Genomic DNA, 19,503 nt, shown 5'->3' with positions numbered 1-19,503 from the left:
TAGACCCTTAAGGGGGGCTTCCCTGATAGCTCAGTTGGTAAAGAATCCACCTGCAATGCAGGAGACCCCAGTTCAATTCCTAGGTCGGGAAGATCCACTGGAGAAAGGGTAGACTACCCACTCAAATATTCTTGGGCTTCCCTTGTGGGTCAGCTGGGAAAGAATCCACCTGCAATGAGGGAGACCTGGGTTTGATCCCTGGGTTGGGAAGATCCCCTGGAGAAGGGAAAGGCTACCCACTCCAGTATTCTGGCCTGAAGAATTTCAGGGACAGTATAGTCCATGGGATTGCAAAGAGTTGACAGGACTGAGAAACTTTCACTCACTCCCTCACTAGACCCTGAGGGAGATTTTTCTTAAACTCCCCTGACAAAAAGCTATTCCTACACTGCACTCTCCTGACCTTAAAAGTGAGTTTATTGTCATAGAAACTTATCTTTCAAACCCTGTACCAAAATTACATACTGAATTGCCCATCACTCAGAAATGAATTGGAATTTCTGGTTTATCATTATAAAAAACAGTTTTGAAATGTGTTCTGCAATTTGTTCTAAAAAGTCTTGACATTGTTAGTATTCAGAACTTAACAAACATCATGTTACTTAATTCTCAAGTTCTTTCTGGACTAGATTGGTAATCTTATTGGAACTTCTGTTACTTTGTAACCTAAATTGGTTTTAAAGGATCCTTTGTGTAAGACTTACTTTGATAAATTCTACATTGGGAAGTCTATGGGTTAGACTTTGGAAAACTTGGACAAATGGCTAAAAGTAGATGATGATGACAAGGGACCTGTGGCAAGTGCCTTTCAGTAGTGACCACTGGTCATTTGGGAAACACTGAAAGAAATGGTTGCTTTTCTACCTTGTCTGAAGGCCATTCTCCTGAGTAGTGATGGGCAGAACCTGGTGACCGGAGGGGACAATGGTGTGGTGGAGGTCTGGCAGGCCTGTGACTTCAAGCAGCTGTACATTTACCCTGGCTGTGATGCTGGCATTAGAGCAATGGATTTATCCCATGACCAGAGGTGAGCCATGTCGGGGAGAAATGTGATCAGTCAAGAGTTGTCATTGAAAGTTCTTTAGATTTTACCAAGGGTGAAATGTGCAATGAAAAATACTCCAGCATCCAGATGGAAGAAGGACTATTGTTGAAAAGGGCAGAGTGAGGAGAGGAGTAAGTACTTTAGGAAAGGATACTGGTAAGAAGGAAACAGGAAGAGAATAAGGGGAAAAAATAAAGAAATGAGTCTGGAGAAAAACAGACTCATCTACTTTCCAAGACGTAGAGTTATCCCCACCAACTTCTCTGTTCTCAGATCTTTACCTGGTCTCAGACAGGCCTGCCTGGCTTCCATAATGTGAAAGACACACATTTTTTTAGCAGAGTCTTGGCTTGAGGCATAGGTCTAGCTAAATGCAGCCAAATGCAAAGTGCAGACTGCAGCTGGCCTCTGTTTTACAAATACAAGGCACTGGTTACTTGAAACAGTCTCACCTCCCATTTGCTTATTCACACATCTCTCATTTATGTTATTTTGTGGTATTTTATGTATTGCCCTAAGATACTGTAATCTTTACTTGGAAGGAATCAATAAGAATGTTAACAAAGTAATATAGTTTTCTGTTATTCCTCAGTTTGCAACAGGATTTTGTTATTTCCTAAAATTTGTCTTTGCATTTATTATAAGGTGAAATGAATATTTGGAATGCAAAGCCTAAATTTTCTAAATTTAAAAAACAAATTAAAACTATATGATCTTAATATGGTAAATAATTTCTCATTTTTGCTATATAACAGAAATAAGAAAAGTTTATTAAGCAACTCATTTCAACTATGTGTATATGTATTCTTTATAAGTATTGGTTTTAAAATAGTATGAATATTAAGATTTACATGATAAAGTATCTTCACACTATAGTAAAATGATCCTGAAGTCATCAAGAAAAGCAATAAAATTTAAGTTAGTTTGGGAAAGAGATATTTGATCTGCAGCTCAACCTTTTTTTTAAGAAAATTTAAGCAGAGTCTATATTCGTGAAAAATGGAAGTGGCTTACTGTGTAATTATTTGTATATAGATTCATGTTTCTAAAGTATTTGAAATAATTTGTGTTCTTAAGTATTTCAAGATTCCCCTGGCATTCTTATCCCTTTCATGTATTCATGTTGCAAACATTTGCTGCCACCATCATATATTAAGGACTGTGCACAGTCTGGAGGAGATAAAACAAGACCACCAATCCCAAGAAGCTCCAATAATCATAATAAATACATATGAGGGAGGCAGGAGCATGGGAACAGGAACAGGAAGTGATGAGCTCCTCTCGAGGGGTGCGGAGGGCAGGAAGGGCTTTATGAGATACTCATCCTCTCATATACTCTCTAGTAGATGAGCGCACAGACAAAGCTGCATTCGTGTTAGCATCTCCCGGGAGGAGTGAGGAAAGATACTAGTCAAGTTTCTATTCCTTTTTCAAGCTCATCCCTAATTTCAGTTGTTCTTGGTGTTTTATAATGCCCCTGATATGTTCAAACAGAAGTACGTGCACATGAGTTACAAACTGACAGATAAACATACAGTGAAGATGCTGTCCTCAGAAAGGTGTTCATCTGATGAGCTGTGGGGTCAAGTTGATAACACTTGGTCCAGCGGTCCAGGTGTTGGATTGAGGCAGCGTCTCTCAGGAGAACCAAGAATAAATTTTAATCCTGTCTCAGGGCACACAAAACAAAAACTTGGTGAACTTTGAGATCATGCTATTGTTTAGTGTAAAGTAGAACCATGTCAGTGATTTTGTGTCTTTCTTAACTATTGTCTCTGCTTTTCCAGGACTCTGATCACTGGCATGGCTTCTGGTAGCATTGTAGCTTTTAATATAGATTTTAATCGGTGGCATTATGAGCATCAGAACAGATACTGAAGACAAATGAAGAACCAAAAGCCAAGTTAAAGCTGAGAGCACAAGTGCTGCATGGAAAGGCAATATCTCTGGTGGAAGAAAAACTCGTCTACATCGACCTCCGTTTGTACATTCCATCACACCCAGCAATAGCTGTACATTGTAGTCAGCAGCCATTTTACTTTGTGTGTTTTTTCACGACTGAACACCAGCTGCTACCAGGCAAGCTTATATCATGTAAATTATATGAATTAGGAGATGTTTTGGTAATTATTTCATATATTGTTGTTTATTGAGAAAAGGTGGTAGGACGTGTCACAAGAGACTTTTGACAATTCTGAGGAACCTTGTGTCCAGTTGTTACAAAGTTTAAGCTTTGAACCTAACCTGCATCCCATTTCCAGCCTCTTTTCAAGCTGAGAAGAAAAAAAAAAAAAACCACGTTTGATACTTTGTACATCAGATGCATCTTATTTAAAGGGATACTTTTGTAAAAGTAAAACCTTGTATAAAGAACAAAACGTTTCTTAATTTTATTGTGGAGTTACAACTTGCATGTTCTTTAATCCCTATGTCTTGATGGAACAGGCGCACTGACAGTAGGGAATAGTAAGATCTGTCCAAGGACACCGTTTGTATGAAAGGATTGAATTTGGGCTCAATCGATAATTTTTCACATTTTCACCAAAATATAGTTTGCACTTTTTAATCTGAATTCCATCCCTCTACGTGAAATTTGCTCATAAAGCATTTGGATACTAAGCCATTATTTGCCATTTTTTGGTACTTTATACAAAGAAAATTCAGCCCTACCCTTCATAATTTGAAGACACAGCAGAAAGGGGGCTTAGGGATGAGGTCCTGGTTTTATTGTATAAATAGGAATCCCGATTGTTAGTTCCTTAGTGATGACTTCCCAACTCCTGGACAACTCTTCCAGACTCATCCTGCTGGCTTAGCGTGTGTACATTAGGGGAGGAGATCTGATGCTAACTTTTTTTTTTTTTTTTTGCTGTTTTTTAATTTTTCTCTCTCTTTGGTTCTTGAATAGCTTAGTTTCTTTAATAAATAAGTCAGACTTTATTATAACAATAACTGAAGTTATTCTTTTAGGTTCTTGTGAAATTCTCACCTAAAGCCACATTCTTAGCCTAAGGCAATTCATCTTTTATGATATAAAATGACGCTATCAAATGATTTTCCATACATTGTACTGATCAAGTTATACACCCAGGGGTATATACACTTTATTCATGTTTCTTCTTTGTATATTTGGTGACCGTATCGTCATAGATGTACATATTGTGTCGGTAGGGCTATGAGGCATGTTACAGGAATGTAATTTTCTCAGAACTTACACTCACTTGCAGTCATTTATTTAAAAAGATAAAACAAGATAATGGGTTCTTTGTATTGGCACTTTGCACCAGAAACATATCATTATTTATTGATGTGATTACTTATTTGTTATCCACCTTGTACTAGTAAGTTTTAGCACTGAATTCCTTCTTCATTGTTGTTTGTATTTATGAGATTCTGAAATTCTGGGGAATCGGCGTAATGATTAAGTTATTCATCACCAGGCTGTAAGCAATATCTTGAGTTTGTAGCTTAGAATTGGGAGGATAATGAACATCTGGAAGACAAGTTCATTTCATCTTGAGATCATGGTGAAATATTTTGGATATATAAATTCCTTAAGCTATTGTAACCATGTTTTATTGCAAAGATGTAAAATATGCCAGATGTGTGTGAGTTGGAAATCAAAAAAAGAAAAATAAAATATGCAAAGAATTCACTGATTGTTCCACATTTCATTGGACACTTCACTTACATGCATTCATTATGTTGTCCTACAAGTTTAAGAAATCAGTGTCACCTCATGTAAAGGCCTAGAGCATCTACGAACATGAACTAGAGTCCTAATGATGGTCCATAATTTGCTGAAACTTGAGCTGCTTGGCTTGACCATCTGGCAGGGGTTTGGGGCACCAGCAACCCCAAGGAACCAGATCTTTTTTTTTTTTTTAATTAAAAAAAATTTTTTTTTAAGTAATGGCAAAATACAAACACTTTAATACATTTAAAATGTGTGTAGATTCATGGTAATACTGCTCAAATAACTGATTTTACTTTGGAGGTTGTACCTAAACACTTGTCTCCTAAGTCTTATGTTCATAGTATTTTGTAGTTTGTTTTATTTTTTTTGCTTGTTGATTTATTTCCTCATTCAGCACTGCGCTTTTTCCATAAAGTCTCTTGCTTCATTAAAAGAGGTACTGATGATCACTTTTCAAGTTCTAGGATGCATATTTGTCACTGAGCTCTGTGCTGGGTAGTGAAAGGCCTCTACACTGCTGTGTGCTCCACTGGTGTGTTGCCACAGCTCCGCTGATAGAAGTTCCAGAGTTTTGTGGGAGATGTGAGTCCCAGTCTGCACCTTCCTTCCAGACCCTCAGCCTCTTTCTCCTCCAACATAATGTGCTTGAAAAGAAGAAATGTAACACTTGGGGCAAATCATCGACTGTCGTGATTCCTTTTCTGTGTATCAGACGGTCAGCTAGGTCATCTTTTACGACAAAATCGCCTTACGCCAGTTAATTATGCAGCATAATTATTTGCTGCAAAGACGTTGACTGCCAAAAACGCGGGAGGCGTCCACAGCCGGGGGCCTTTCCCGTGAAGGTACCGGGAATTTCCAAATGCCAGCGGTGCCCAAGGCTGTAAAAGAAGGACTATTCAAAGCCTTAAACTCCTACTCTCTGCCCACTTTCATCCCTTCGGAAGAAGCGACGCCAACAGAGTTTTAAGAGCTTCTCATATTCTGGGCATTTTCAACCAAAGAAGGGCTGGGTCGCGTCACTCGACTCCTCACTCTGGAAGTAAGTTTTTAGTTCTCTCGTCAGTTAAAATGGGGCTAATCGTCTCTACGTTGGGGTGTTTTAAAGCCTAAGTTGAGCTTTGGCGAGGTGGCTGTCGCCTTCCACAGTCTAGGGGGCGCCTTTCATTTTCACCTGTTTGGCGTCGCTTTCCCTGTTTATCTGCTGTGGGTTTTCTGGGGGTACCTCCTCCTCCCCTACTTATCATGTGACTTTTTTTAAACCTGGCACTCAACCCCTGGGACCTCATGGTTCCATCCTGGTCCCACCATATCACCCCCTTTTCTGTTGACCCCGGTGCTTGGTCAGGGGTAGGTTTACCAGTGACCTTTCCCAAAATGTGTTTTTTTTTAAATAATTTTATTTGTTTGGTTTTGCCTGTGCTGGGTCTTGGTTGCTGTGTGGGCTTGTCTCTAGTCGCCGGGGAGCAGTGAGGCTCCTCCCTAGTTGCAGTGCCGGGGCTTCTCATGCTGGTGCTTCTCTGGTTGCCTAGCAGGGCCTCGAGGGCCCGCGGGCCTCCGGAGCCGCGGCAGGTGGGTTTAGAAATTGCGGCTCCTGAGCTCCAGAGTGCAGGCTCAATAGCTGTGGTGCAAGGGATGTGGGATTCTTCCCGGCTCAGGGATGGAACCTGTGTCTCCTGCCATTGGCAGGCGGGATCTTTACCACTGAGTCACCAGGGAAGCCCCTAACCAATTTTTTTTTTTTTTTTTTTTTTTTGGTATTTTGAAGCTAGGGAGAGAGATGTCTTCCCTTTCTTACAGTGTCACTGGACTGTCACCTACTAACCTGTCACTGAGAAACCAGGGCCTGCCAGCAACCAGTTCTCCACTGTGTAGAGAAAGCCTATGTGCAATAGAGAATAAAGCTGTGAAAGGATGCCAGAGCAAGAACACTTGTCTGCCAGCCACGAGTCCCTGGGCACCCAAATTGCCCTCATTCTTAGAGGCGTCCCAATTCTGGACCCCTGCTTTAGTCAATAGCCAATGAATACTCCCCCCACCCCACCCCACCAAGTTGATCAAAGCTGTATTTTTTGATGCTTGAGAACAAATCAAAGCGTCCTTAATTAATACAATTCCCTGCCCCTGGCTCTGCTTAGAAAAACGTGACAAATCCAAATTTGGTGGTAAAGCTGCATCTATTCCTAGCCTATGTATGACCCCACGATCTCATGTTTAGGTAAAGATCCAAAAGAAACCCCTACTTCCATCCATCAACAAGACATGGAAAAGAATGCTCTTGGCAGCTTTGTTCCTGGTAATCAAACATAGATGTTGACTTAAAAACCCCATCACAAGAGAGTGCAGACTCCATGCTATATAAAGTACAAAGACTGGTGAAACTGATACGTGCTTTCAGAAATGAGCACTGTGATTATGGATGGGAGGTCGTGACTAATTAAGGGCCATACGGGGGTTTCTGGGCACTGGGGGTGTGTGGTAGAGTGCTGGACTCCTCAGCCATGTGTTTCCTGCAGCTCATTCACTTTGTAAGCATTCACTGAGTGGTCCAGTAAAAGTTTGTTTCCTTTCCTGGCGGAAAAAAGAAAAAAAAGTATACTTTTAAAAATGGAGACTTTTCCTGGTGGTCCAGTGGTTAAGATTTTGCCTTCCAATGCAGGGGGTACAGGTTCAGTCCCTGGCTGGGGATCTAAGATTCCCCCATGCCTGGCTGCCAAAAAGGCAACACATAAAACAGAAGCAATATTGTAAAAAAAAAAAAAAATTCAATAAAGACTTTAAAAATGGTCCACATCAAGAAAAAAAACCTTTAAAAAATAAATAAAAGTTAAAAATGTATCCTGCCTCACACTGGCTCCTGTGCCTGCTTTGAATTTGTCAGCCCTGAGCCAGTCCTGTCCTTAGCCAGCGCCCACGATCTTCACCTGCCCCTTTCTCCTGTGATTTTTAGGTCCGCTGTCTTGACTGTCCCATCTTGATGAGCACTTTTTTCCTTCTTACAGTGGCCTTGGCACCATGCCACCTCTTCCAGGAAGCCCCCATCCCCATGTAGCTGGTACCCATCTCTCTGTTCACAGGGTTGTTTGCACACGCCTCTCCTTTTGCACCATCTCCCTGTATTCTCACTGACACACATCTCCCTTCCACTACATGACAACTCAACTGCCAAGATTTTTCCTTTTGGTGTGGCAGGCATTCAGCACACAGCCACATTGTCACTGTCATTTATGTGTCTGTCTTCCCCACTGGACTGTGAACCGACTAAGCCCTTGAAAATGTCGATTGAATGAATGAATAAACCAATGAATAAGTAAATGCATGGGTCATGTGGAGGCAAAAAAAAAACAAAAACAAAACAAAACTGAAGACTTGGGTCTGAGCCCTAACTCTCCTGCTCTCTGACCTTGGGCAGGTAATGGAGACTCTCAGAGGCTCGGCTCTTCAGGTGTGCCGCGTTCTTCCCAAATCATAATGGGCTGCCTCTCCGTGAAGTAGTCCCCTGAACAACGAAGCCCTCAGGCACCAGGTGGAGGGTGTTTATGACGTGGCCAAAACTCAGGAGGGGTTGCGTTGCGTGTGTTCTTGGATGGAATCTCTGCTCTCTCTGGGAGAGGCTGAGCCGGCAGCTTCCCGCCACCACCTGCAGTCGTAAATCTGGACTCAGGTCTGTTTAGCACCTAGTAGGAAAGGAAGGATGCCCTTTGATTGAGTTCTGTTCTGCGATGCCCCTTCCTGATCACACAGAAACAGAACAGGAGGTCACTCAACGCTGCTGGGAGAGCCAGCTTCTTATTCTTATTCTTCCCTGAGTGATCATTCTTTTGGATGGTAAACTGTTTTCCCTGTTGGTGGTTAGAGCCAAAACCCTGGTAGAGACAGCTATGGTTAGAAACTCGGATGCCTCTGTACAGACTTCCCTCCCCTCTGATGGCAAGAGGTTCCCACGGAGATTATTCTGAAAGCAGAAGAGCCCTAGGCTATGCCTGCGACGGGGGTGGAGTGGGGCTGGGGGTACCCCAGGGGAGCATCCCTTAGGTGTGTTGTTGAGGGACTTCAGAGGTCATCCAACCCACTCATCTGTTTTGTCCTACTAGGCTGCTGATGGCCAGAGGTCAGGACCTCTGCCTCCACCAGCCACACAGGCAGTAAGTCAGGAAGTGAGGGCAGGACTTGCCCATGGGGCCAGGATTTGAGACACTTGTACCTCCTCTACTTGGGCTCTGCAAGCCCTTCCCCTGCCTCTCAGGAACAGATGGGGAAAGGTGAAGAGGGGACCCTCCAGGAGCAGCAGGGGGTTTCTGATGGAACCCGTGTTCTCTGTGGGTGAGGCTGAGCCAGTGGTTTCCGCCGCCTCTAATGGATCTAGTGCTGTTTAACTGCCTGGTCATCCTCCCCCACCCTCCATCCAGCACCCAGGGATGCAGAGTGTGGGATGAGGGAGGGAGGCCCTGAGCACCCACTGCCAGTGCCAACAGCTGCAGTCCGTTCTGTTCCCGCCATGGGGCAGAGGAGGGGACCGCCCTCGTATTCCCCTGTGTAATTAGGCCAGCACTTCCCAAGCCTGATCTGAAAGCCCAGGATGAAGATAGCCTTGGTCTGAAGTGAAATCAAAGGCCAGAGATTGAGTTTCTCCTCAAACTAAACTTGCTCAACTATTCTTATTCTGAGATGATGCCTTTTATGTGTGCTGAACATTTGCTTTCAAATGAAAGTGTGGAAATTGTAGATAGTCATTTTTCATGTCTGTCTTGGTCAGATAAAGTGAAAGTAAAGAGTTGCTCAGTCGCGTCTGACTCTTTGCAACCCCTTGGACTATACAGTCCGTGGAATTCTCCAGGCCAGAATACTGGAGTGGATAGCCTTTTCCCTTCTCCAGGATATCTTCCTAACCCAGGAATCGAACCCAGGTCTCCTGCATTGCATGTGGATTCTTTACCAGCAGAGCCACAAGGGAAGCCCAAGATTACTGGAGTGGGTAGCCTATCCCTTCTCCAGGGGATCTTCCCAACTCAGGAATCAAACCAGGGTCTTCTGCATTGCAGGTGGATTCTTTACCAACTGAGCTATGAGGGAAGTGGAAGCCCTGGTCAGATAAAGGTAATGCCCTAAATGTGTTTGAAATGTTCTTTCCTGAAATCCTGAAACCCACCTCTGGTTCAGCCTGGCACCTCTCCTCAGGAGCAGAGCAGGCCTGAAAGTCTGGGAAGAGGCATCACAAGCCAGGGTTGCCAGCTTCTGCCCCGGATGAAACCAAGCTAACTTCCTCTCTGACCAGGTGGTTAAACAGCGCTAGATCCAAACATACATATGTACTACAGGAGGCCATGGAGGCCGCTGGCTCAGCCTCACCCACAGAGAACACAGGTTCTGTCAGAAACCCCTGCTGCTCCTGGAGGGCCCCTGTCCACCTTCCTCCATCCGGTCCTGTGCAGCAGAAGGAGGGGTTGCAGAGCCCAGATAGAGGGGGTGCGAGTGTCCCAAATCCTAGCCCCACCGGCAGACCCTGCTCTCATTTCTTTCCCAAGGTCACCAGAAAGAGAGGGAGCCCCAAGGGTATTGGAGAAGGGGCCTCCCCTCCATCACCCAGGTTTCTTACAAGCAGAGAAAACCAGTTCTGGGTTATTGAAACAGAGGAGTGATTTGTCGGTGAGGTAGCAGAAAGCACCTCTATTTCAGGCCAAGTGGTAGACCATACTTCCTTCCCAAATGGAAAGACTAAGATATTGAATCAAATATACTAAAACCATTGTGTAAATGCACTGCTGAGCTGGTCAAAAGACCCACTGCTAGAGGCTAAGCCCCGGGGGAAAGTAGAAGCCTGGGTTGCCAGGAGAGGGTTGTTTCTAGAAGAAAGGAGATAGGACAGCAGTGCCCCTGGCCGGGGAATGGCCCAGAGGCCCCCGAGCGCTCAGCACATGCTAGTTCTCCCCGAGGCGTCGTGGGTCTTAAAGTGTTTTGTTTCTGTGCTGGTGTGTCTTTTTTCTGTATGAGAAAATGGGAGAACTTTGGCTTCCTAATGAAGATGGAATAGTTGAAATGGCAGGCTGAGCGTGAGGATAATAACATTCACAAAAATGCATATCCATACACTGGAATTTTAAAACAGACAACAGTTGAACTTCCCTGGTGGTCCAGTGGTTAAGACCCCGCACTTCCAGTGCAGGGGTCGCAGGTTAGATCCCGGGTCAGGAAGTTCTGCGTGCTGCGGCCAAAAAAAAAAAAAAATATATATATATATATATAGCAAAAATTTTTAAAATAGAGAACAGTAAGAAGTCTGTCTAGTCAGAGCTATGGTTTTTCCAGTAGTCATGTATGGATGTGAGAGTTGGACTATAAAGAAAGCTGAGCACCGAAGAATTGATGCTTTGAACTGTAGTGTTGGAGAAGACTCTTGGGAGTCCCTTGGACTGCAAAGAGATCCAACCAGTCCATCCTGAAGGAAATCAGTCCTGGGTGTTCATTGGAAGGACTGAGGCTGAAGCTGAAACTCCAATACTTTGGCCACCTGATGGGAAGAACTAACTCATTTGAAAAGACCCTGATGCTGGGAAAGATTGAAGGCAGGAGGAGAAGGGGATGACAGAGAATGAGATGGTTGGATGGCATCACTGACTCGATGGGCATGAGTCTGGTTGGTGATGGACAGGGAGGCCTGGCGTGCTGCAACTCATGGGGTTGCAAAGAGTCAGACATGACTGAGCAACTGAACTGAAGAAGTAAGCAACTGTAGTAACCAAAACGATAATCACGGCTGCTGCAGCTGAACTTCAGATTTCTGTGTTTCAAAAACAGAAGAGGGAACCAGAGCACCTCCAGTTACAGATGGTTATGAGCCCTGTGTGCGCTGTCCTGGGACAGAAATGGAGTTTCTCACCTCAAAACAGTCACATCAGGCGGCATCACCAATCCTGTTGTCTACAGAGAGGCCTGAGGGGGAAGCGATCTTGTCGAAGGCCACATGCAATGCTCTCCTCACAATTAGCTCTGAAAATAATTCCTCTCTGTATGTGGGTCACCCAGAAATAAAAGGAGCAATGGTTTTATAGCACAGGCAGATGCAAGGTTTTTTTTTTTTTTGTAAGTTTATTTAATTTTTATTGGAATATAATTGCTTTACAGTATTGTGTTAGTATCTTCTGAGGGGATATATGTATGCAAATGCAGCTGTTATTGTGACTTTTTCTGCAGTAGCCAAGGTCTGTGCGAGGCTCTGGCTTCGGAGCAGGGGTGGCAGTGCCATGGGAGACTCGGGGCTCACTCACCACTCCAGTCCCCGGCGTGACTGCTATGAGGAGTGCGGGGAATGACAATCCAGGTCTCTAATTCCTTATGTTGTAGCAGGAATCCTGAAAGTGCTGATTGGTGCTGATATGTATAAGCTGTATCCGAACTATTGCACCTACAGTTAAATAACTATTTCCAAGCTGGTCCCCAGGGCTCTTTTCTCACTAAGAGAGGTGTGGGGCCAAGCCTGAGGCTCCTCTGTCTTTTCAGCTGCTTTCTTCATGTAGGATGATCAGGGAAGACGGTGCAGGCTAAAGTAAATTGTCCGGGGCAGGAGCAATCAGGCTCTCTCCGGGACTGACTTCAGTTCAGAAGGAAAACAGGCAGGGATGGAGTGGAGAGGGGAAGAGAGGGGAGCAACCCCTCTCTGGGAGAAGAGCGATGTCTGGCTCCAGGTGAAGCCTGGGAACTGGGTCTGGAAACTTCCCCTCTTCACTCCCCTTTCTCTCCCCGCCTTCCACCACTTCTCTCCCCCACACACCCCACATCCTCTCTCCTGATCCCCTCACAACACCCTCCTCCTGTTTGCTTAAAGGTGTCCTACCCCACCCTCATTCTAGATGATTCTCTAGCCTATTGAAGTAGATTAGAATCCCAAATTGCTTTGAGGAGACATGAAAACATTAAAAAGAAGGGAATGAAAGGGAGATATTGTGGGAAGGGTTCGAAACCAAGAAGGGAGGCGATCAGTGCACTTTCTCAACAGCTGCAGTTTTGTTCAACGTGAGACGTAAAGACAGTATGTCTCTATTTTATGCAAGTATACATCAAGGTATAAATAAATATGACTTTAGATTGAATTCTGGAAAGTTCCGGCAACCCTGTTCTTCAGTAGCACATAGAAGGCCAGAATCCCAGAAGCCAGCTGGTCTTGCCACTGCTGCTGCTGCTGCTAAGTCGCTTCAGTCGTGTCTGACTCTGTGTGACCCCATAGATGGCAGCCCACCAAGCTCCCCCGTCCCTGGGATTCTCCAGGCAAGAACACTGGAGTGGGTTGCCATTGCCTTCTCCAGTGCATGAAAGTGAAAGTGAAGTCGCTCAGTCGTGTCCGACTCTTCGCCACCCCATGGACTGCAGCCTACCAGGCTCCTCTGTCCATGGGACTTTCCAGGCAAGAGTGCTGGTGTGGGGTGCCATTGCCCTCTCCGACTTGCCACTGCTGCTTCAGTACAATTGTGGGCAGAGAGCAGCGAGCAGAGGGGGGACTCCTGCCTGGGTTTGGGGCCAGGGTAGGCTGGCTGGAGGAGGTGGCGACAGGATCTGAGATCTGAAAGATAGGGGTTTTAGCTGAGACAAGGATGTGAGGAAGGAGAGGCAGTGACCTCCCACTCGGGGAATTGCTTCTCCTTCGTTGTCGCTCTTTCACGTGGGGAGGGTGCAGGCAAAGCCAGGGGCTCCTCAGGAAGCATGTGGGTTCTTAGAAGGTGCACAGACAAAAGGGACTCCAGTTGGATGGTTCTGAAAGCAGCTATTACATCGTGCCCAGCTCAGCCTCTCAGACTTCAGGAGCCTCCCAGGGCACACCTGACTGAGGCAGCAGACTGTCTGCTGTGTCCCCCAAATCTGAACATGTGGATTTTCTTTGGGGACTGATTTGAAATGATTTTTGGAGGGTGTGCCTGCCTTTGTTGGGTGGTAAGCTTAAGTTGGTTTCCTCTTAAGTTTCACTGATACATTGTAATGAAGATGGAAACAAGCCCTGTCTTTCTGGTGATGAAAGTTCATTTTCTTCCTTGTCACCTGTATGGACTTAATGAGCCTCCCCACAAGTGCCTCCTATCTGGTCCTGTGAGGGGTGGTGGGCTCAGAGCTTCCCCAGGGAGCTTACCCTGTGGTTGGACTGATTTGAAATATTTTGCTCCTCTTATTATAAAAAATCTACTTCCTTGAAACGTACAATGTTATTCCTGGCCCTGCCTCTGGAAGCAGAAAAAAAAAACTAGAGCTGAATAAAATGAACAATTCCACCACTACCAGGAGCCCAGTTTTCCTTGGAGAGTATCTGTTTCTTATGGGAGGGACTTTGAAATCAAAACCTTCACAATTCATTATTATAGGAACAACATCTTCCTACTTACTTGACAAAGGGGCCTCTGATAAGTTCATCCAAATGTGAGACCAAATCATTTATTTATAAACTGAAAATGAGGGGAAAAAATCTTTTTCTCAGAACCTCAAACATCTATCTACAAAGTAAGAGCATCCTGAGTCTCCATTGATTTTTGTAAGTAGAATGCAGATTTTAGAAGGGCATTAATGTCTGATCCATATATAGGCCAGAAAGAAATGCAGATGGTTGTTGAATTGTCCTTGCCAGCTTTTCTGCAGCAGGTAAAAGGTAGTGTGGAAGTGCTGTGTGTCTGGGAATGAGATCCAGTTGTTCCTTATATACTGTGATGAGAAATCCAGACCCGAAGTTCCAAGGAGAAAACTGGCACAAGTTGAGGGGGGAAGCTGTCGAAGCAAATGAAAAGGAAGGGGAGATGCTGGCACAGGGATGCTGGAGTAACCACTGGAGAAGACTGGGTGAAAGATCACCTTCTGAGCTTATAAGGAGAGGCACATAATTGAAGGAGTAAACACAGGTAAAAATTTGGGCAAAAATCAGAGCAAACAATTGTGACTTTTTTTGTTGTTGTTTACAATATGGAGGTTTAGCTATTCAAAAACCATCCCACTACAAAGCATCTTAAAATGCTGGGATTGGCAAAAAAAAAAAAAAAAAGCTAAAGGAGGTCAAAACTGAGTCATGAGTCCAGAGAGGTAAATTTTATGAAAACATACTATTACCCGAAGGTCACTTGCTAATCTTAGTTTCAAAAAGAAATAGTGAGCCAGTAAGTAGTATAAATACAGAAGTTCTTTCCTTGGGACTTTGTTCAGTTTTGGGTGGCTGGTCAGATGGGGCAAGGTGACCAGGCCTCAGGCTGGACAGTTGTCCTGGATAAGTCAGCCTTGAGGATTGTTTGCAGGGGATATCTCCTTCCACAACCACCATTACTAAAACTGCCCTGCAGCCCAATGCACCCCTGATCCATCTTGAAGAAACTCAAACTCCAGGTTTCCCTTTGCCATTTGTTGTACATTATAAGTTTTGCTTAGGCAAAAACCAAAACAAAAAATTAGATGAAGTAAACTCAGGGGAACCTTCTCGGGTGTTGTATTTGATCTGTTACCTTCAACCTGCTTGGGCTTATTTTTGTTTCTGATTGTTACCAAACCAAGAACTGGAGGACTGAGACCCGTGTACACAGAGGGAAGACCTTGTAAGACCAGGGAAAAGAAAGTGCTCAGTGACTAAGCAGCGGTAGCCTTGATTCTATTTTCCACAGCTGTTTGGAAAGCAGTCAGGATTAAGAATGAACAGCTATTGCTCTGGACTTCGTCAGGGAGTAGCCCATGCAAGAGCAGGCACATGATGGTTTAAAACAGCACCCCTGAATGTGTGTTTGTGGGGGGATGATAAATGACATCACACAGGGAGGGCTTTGCCTCAAACAGGGCATCTGTTTTCTGATGGACCCCAATCAGGGATCGCTCTCATGCGGAAGAGCTGGTGATGCAGAGCAGACTATCAACAGGTCTGAAGAGAGAATCATCTGGCTGCCTGAGAAGGAAATAAGGAAGAGCCAGTTTTAAATGTTTAGCAGAAAGTATAGCCAGGAGGAAATCTCTTTAAAAATAACATTTATTTATAAGATAGCATTCTAATTACGAACTCTAACAATTACACAGCTATGGACTGAATTCTCTTGCGAGAAAACACATGTGACATGTAAGCCTGCCATTGCGCTGTGGATCTGCAGGAGGGTGGGGCCGGCACAGCCTCCGTCTCATCACAGCGACACCCTGGGTCACACCTGGTGAAGGATTTTCACCCATTTTTTTAAGTCAAGCAAGAAATAGAAGCTAGTTTTATAACCCCACTGTTATATTAGTAATATTTTTTACATTATGTGATTATGGTTTTCATTTCCAAGTGTGGGTCCAGCCATCTAAGTTTCCATTTCTTACCCAAAGTCTTAAATTCAAGAAATTCTCCACATTTTGACACAGAGGCCTCTGTTCACAAATTTATGGCCCCATTAAGGACAAGCATCTGGTTTCCTCAATGGGGTATTAGAAGGGACATAGCCCTCAGCCAGGAGTCTCCGACAGAACTGAGTTAATCAGCTCATGCTGCACAACAGAACACCACAGAGGAGCTTAAACGACGGACATTTACTTTTTTCACAGTTCTGGAAGCTCGACATCTAAGATCAAGGTGCCATCGGGGCTGTTGTCTTTCTTCCTGGCTTTTAGACCCTGCCCTCTCGCTGTCTCCTCGTGTGGCCTTTTCTCTCTACGTGCTCGGGTGAGGGGGCTGGACGTCTACCTCTTCCTGTGACACCAGTTCTATTGGACAAGGGCCCTCACTCATGACCTCATTTATCCTGAAATGCCTCCTTAAAAGACCCATCTCCAAATACAGTCACACTGGGGTTAGGGCTTCAGCATATGAATTTGGGGAGGATACAATGCAGTCAAAAAAAAAAAGAATATTGTTTTATGGAGGGTCGTTTGTGACATTTGAGACTATGACAAAATCCCAGATTGTGTATACCTCCCAGCTGAGAGGAAAAGCCTTCCCTTTGCCTTCGTAAGACATGGCTTTGAGTCTTCTGCTGCTTCTCTACTGCGGTGATCTTGGGCAAGTTCCTAAAGAGGGTTTTTGTGAGGGTCACATAAGATCTTATGTGGAAATGTATAGCCCTGAGCCCTGCAGGTGAAAGAAAACTAACACTGTAGTTGATCAGGACTTTTTGATCGCTCTGTACGCGCGCAAACAAGAGTGTGACAAGGAATTTACGTGACTACAATACGGGTCATTTTAGGAAAAAGCAACTTGAGTTGATTTCCAGAGTTTTTCAGGGGTTAATTTTCTCATTTTGACTCTCTTTATTTCTAAAGAGATTTCCTCCTTGCTATATTTTCTGCTAAACATTTAAGACTGGCTCTTCCTTATTTCCCTATTGAACAGCTATATTGCCAAAAATTATGTCCTTTTCCCTATTTCCCAAACTGCCTTCCTCTTTCTTCCAAAAGCTAAAAAGGATTAGGATTAACAGACAAACTAATCTATATGTGCCTTTCATGGAGAGAAAGCAGAATTCACTTACTCAGTTAGTCATTTTTCTAACATTCAAACACTCTGTCCCGAAGCCCTTTAAACTGATACTGTGTTGAATGATGTCACTAATGTTAATTGACAGTTTGTTGGAAACTGTCTCTTAAAAACTCTCAATTTCTGTTCAAGACCTGTTTATTTTGTTACAGAATTCAAAATCAAGGAGGAACTTCCAGAAAGAAAAAGTGTGTATGTGTGTGTGCATGCATATGTTTTGGCTTTTATACCAGGAAGGTCATTTGCAAGAAAGACCAAAAAAAAAAAAGAAACAAGTAGAAATGAAATTAGACCCGTGTTTATACAGTTCTCCACATTGGCCCAGGACTTATTTTTGAAAGTTTGTAAACTAGCCTTCCAGTTTAAATTGAATAAGTAGGTACAGCTGAGTAAATGGGGAGAGGCGGGTCTGCGGCCATGTGTTTTCACTTTAAAATTACATTGAAGAGGAACAGAGGGGGTTAGAAACAAAAATAAGAAAGAGAGATATAAGACAGGCTGTGTTTAAAGGGAAAATGTGAGAAAACGAAGAGTCAAAACAGAAGTCCTCTTGGCTTGGCCGGAGGGGCCCGAGGCCGCTCCACCCTGATAGCAAAGAACGACCTTCTCAGAGAGCAGAGCCATCCCTCCAACCTGGGGATGGACGCAGGAGCTTGCCATGCAGAAAAGCCCACACACCAAAAGGTGGGGTGCTGGGACAGGACTTAAAAAGTCAGGAGACATTCTGGGGTGGCCTGGATTAAAGACAGGCCCATCTGGGAATCTCCCCCCGACTCCCCAGGGCAGGGATTGGAGGCAGCCAGCCATCCTGTCTTAAAGACCAACCTACAACTACCGCCCTGTTCCTCAACAAGTCATGACACCGCCTTCGTCTGTAGCTGCTTGTTACGGGCTGATTTGTGTCCACCACCCACCCCCCAGCCCAGAGTCATATGTTGAAGAACGAACCCCCACTATTTGAGAATGTAACTGTATTTGGCCATAAGGGTTTTTAAAGGGTCTGAGTTAAAATGAGGCTGTTAGTGTGGGTCCTGACTCGATGGTACTGGTGTCTTTATAGAAACAGACCCAGGGGTGTGTGCACACAGACGAAAGAGCACGTAAGGACACAGAAGAGAGCTATCTGCAAGCGGAGGGGAGAGGGGTCAGGAGAAGCCAGCCCTGCTGGCACCTTGATCTTGGACTGCCAGCCTGCAGAACTACGAGAAAATACACCTCTGCTGTTTAAGTCGCCCAGCGTGGAGTGGAGTGTTAGAGCATCCTCGCAAACTAATTGAGGGAGGAAACCATGCCCACATCACCCATTAAAGACGGGCTGTTTTCTTGCAGGCCCCCAAATGGAAAGAATCATGTGGTTTCTCACTCTAACACCAGGGGATCTGCTTAGTTTCTGCCCCCTTCACTGCCCAGGGCATATTGTAAAAACCATCTGGACACTGTAATTATTCATGGACTTCCGGGTAATTCTGAAAGGCTTCCTTCAATTTATCCCAATAATCTACAATCCCTGTTAAGAATTAAATTGTGCATCCCCCCACCCTTAAAAAAGATCTGTTGGAGTCCTAACCCCCAGTGCCTCAGCAAGTGACTTTATTTGGAAATAAGGTTTTTACAGAGGTAGTCAAGGTAAGATGAGACTATTAGGGTGGGCCCTAATCCAGTATGACCAGTGTCTTAGAAAAAGGGGAAGTTGGCACAGAGACACAGACAGGCGCAACACCTTGTGAAGAGGCAGGCGGAGATGAGGGCGATGCTTCCACGAGCCAAGGAATGGCAGGGCCTGCAGGCGGCGTCAGAAGCGGGGAGAGGAGAGGACAGTCCCTCACAGAAGAGCCAGCCCGGCTGCACCGCTTTACCGCAGGCTGTGGCCTCCAGACCTGGGAGGCGACGCATTTCCATTGTTCACTCCTTGAAGCGCGCAGTGCTTTGTTACCGCGGCCCCAGGAAAAAAATGCAGCTCCAATCCAAAGTCTTTCTCGTCTCTAGAAATGTTGGGGCGGGGGTGTGGGGCTCGATAATTCCACATACTTGGTCTACGTGGGTTCTGGTTGCCCAAGACAGAGCCTAAGATGGCAGCCACAGTCTGGGGTTTTTAGCCTTCTGGGAGTGGGGTATAATTGACAGAATTGTAGGTATTTAAGGTGTACAACTTACTGTTTTGATACATGTATACACTGTGAAATGATCACTGCAGGCAGGTTAAAGAACACCACCTCACACAGTTCCCTTTTCGGGGTGGGGGGGCAAGAACATTCAAGATCTACCCTGTTAGCAAATTTCAAGCGTGCGATATGGTATTGTCAGCTGTCA

At 44.6% G+C, this 19,503-nt stretch overlaps 1 protein-coding gene across 6 annotated transcripts in view; it reads left to right on the top strand.

Annotated features, from left to right (window-relative positions):
* Positions 1 to 4,700, top strand: part of NBEA (neurobeachin) — a 674,548-nt gene extending 669,848 nt beyond the window's left edge. For all 6 annotated transcript variants that reach the window (XM_070800567.1, XM_070800569.1, XM_070800566.1 and 3 more), the window contains 2 exons: positions 876 to 1,027; positions 2,833 to 4,700. In XM_070800567.1, coding sequence (XP_070656668.1) covers positions 876 to 1,027; positions 2,833 to 2,923 — 243 coding nt within the window. In that variant the 3' untranslated portion in view covers positions 2,924 to 4,700. The remainder of the gene's footprint in view (positions 1 to 875; positions 1,028 to 2,832) is intronic.
* Positions 4,701 to 19,503: the final 14,803 nt, after the last annotated feature.

The sequence above is a fragment of the Bos indicus genome, chromosome 12, assembly GCF_029378745.1.
Source record: "Bos indicus isolate NIAB-ARS_2022 breed Sahiwal x Tharparkar chromosome 12, NIAB-ARS_B.indTharparkar_mat_pri_1.0, whole genome shotgun sequence".
Lineage (NCBI taxonomy): Eukaryota > Metazoa > Chordata > Mammalia > Artiodactyla > Bovidae > Bos > Bos indicus.
Note: the sequence above shows the minus strand (reverse complement) of the source record. Positions and strands in the feature narration are given on the sequence as shown.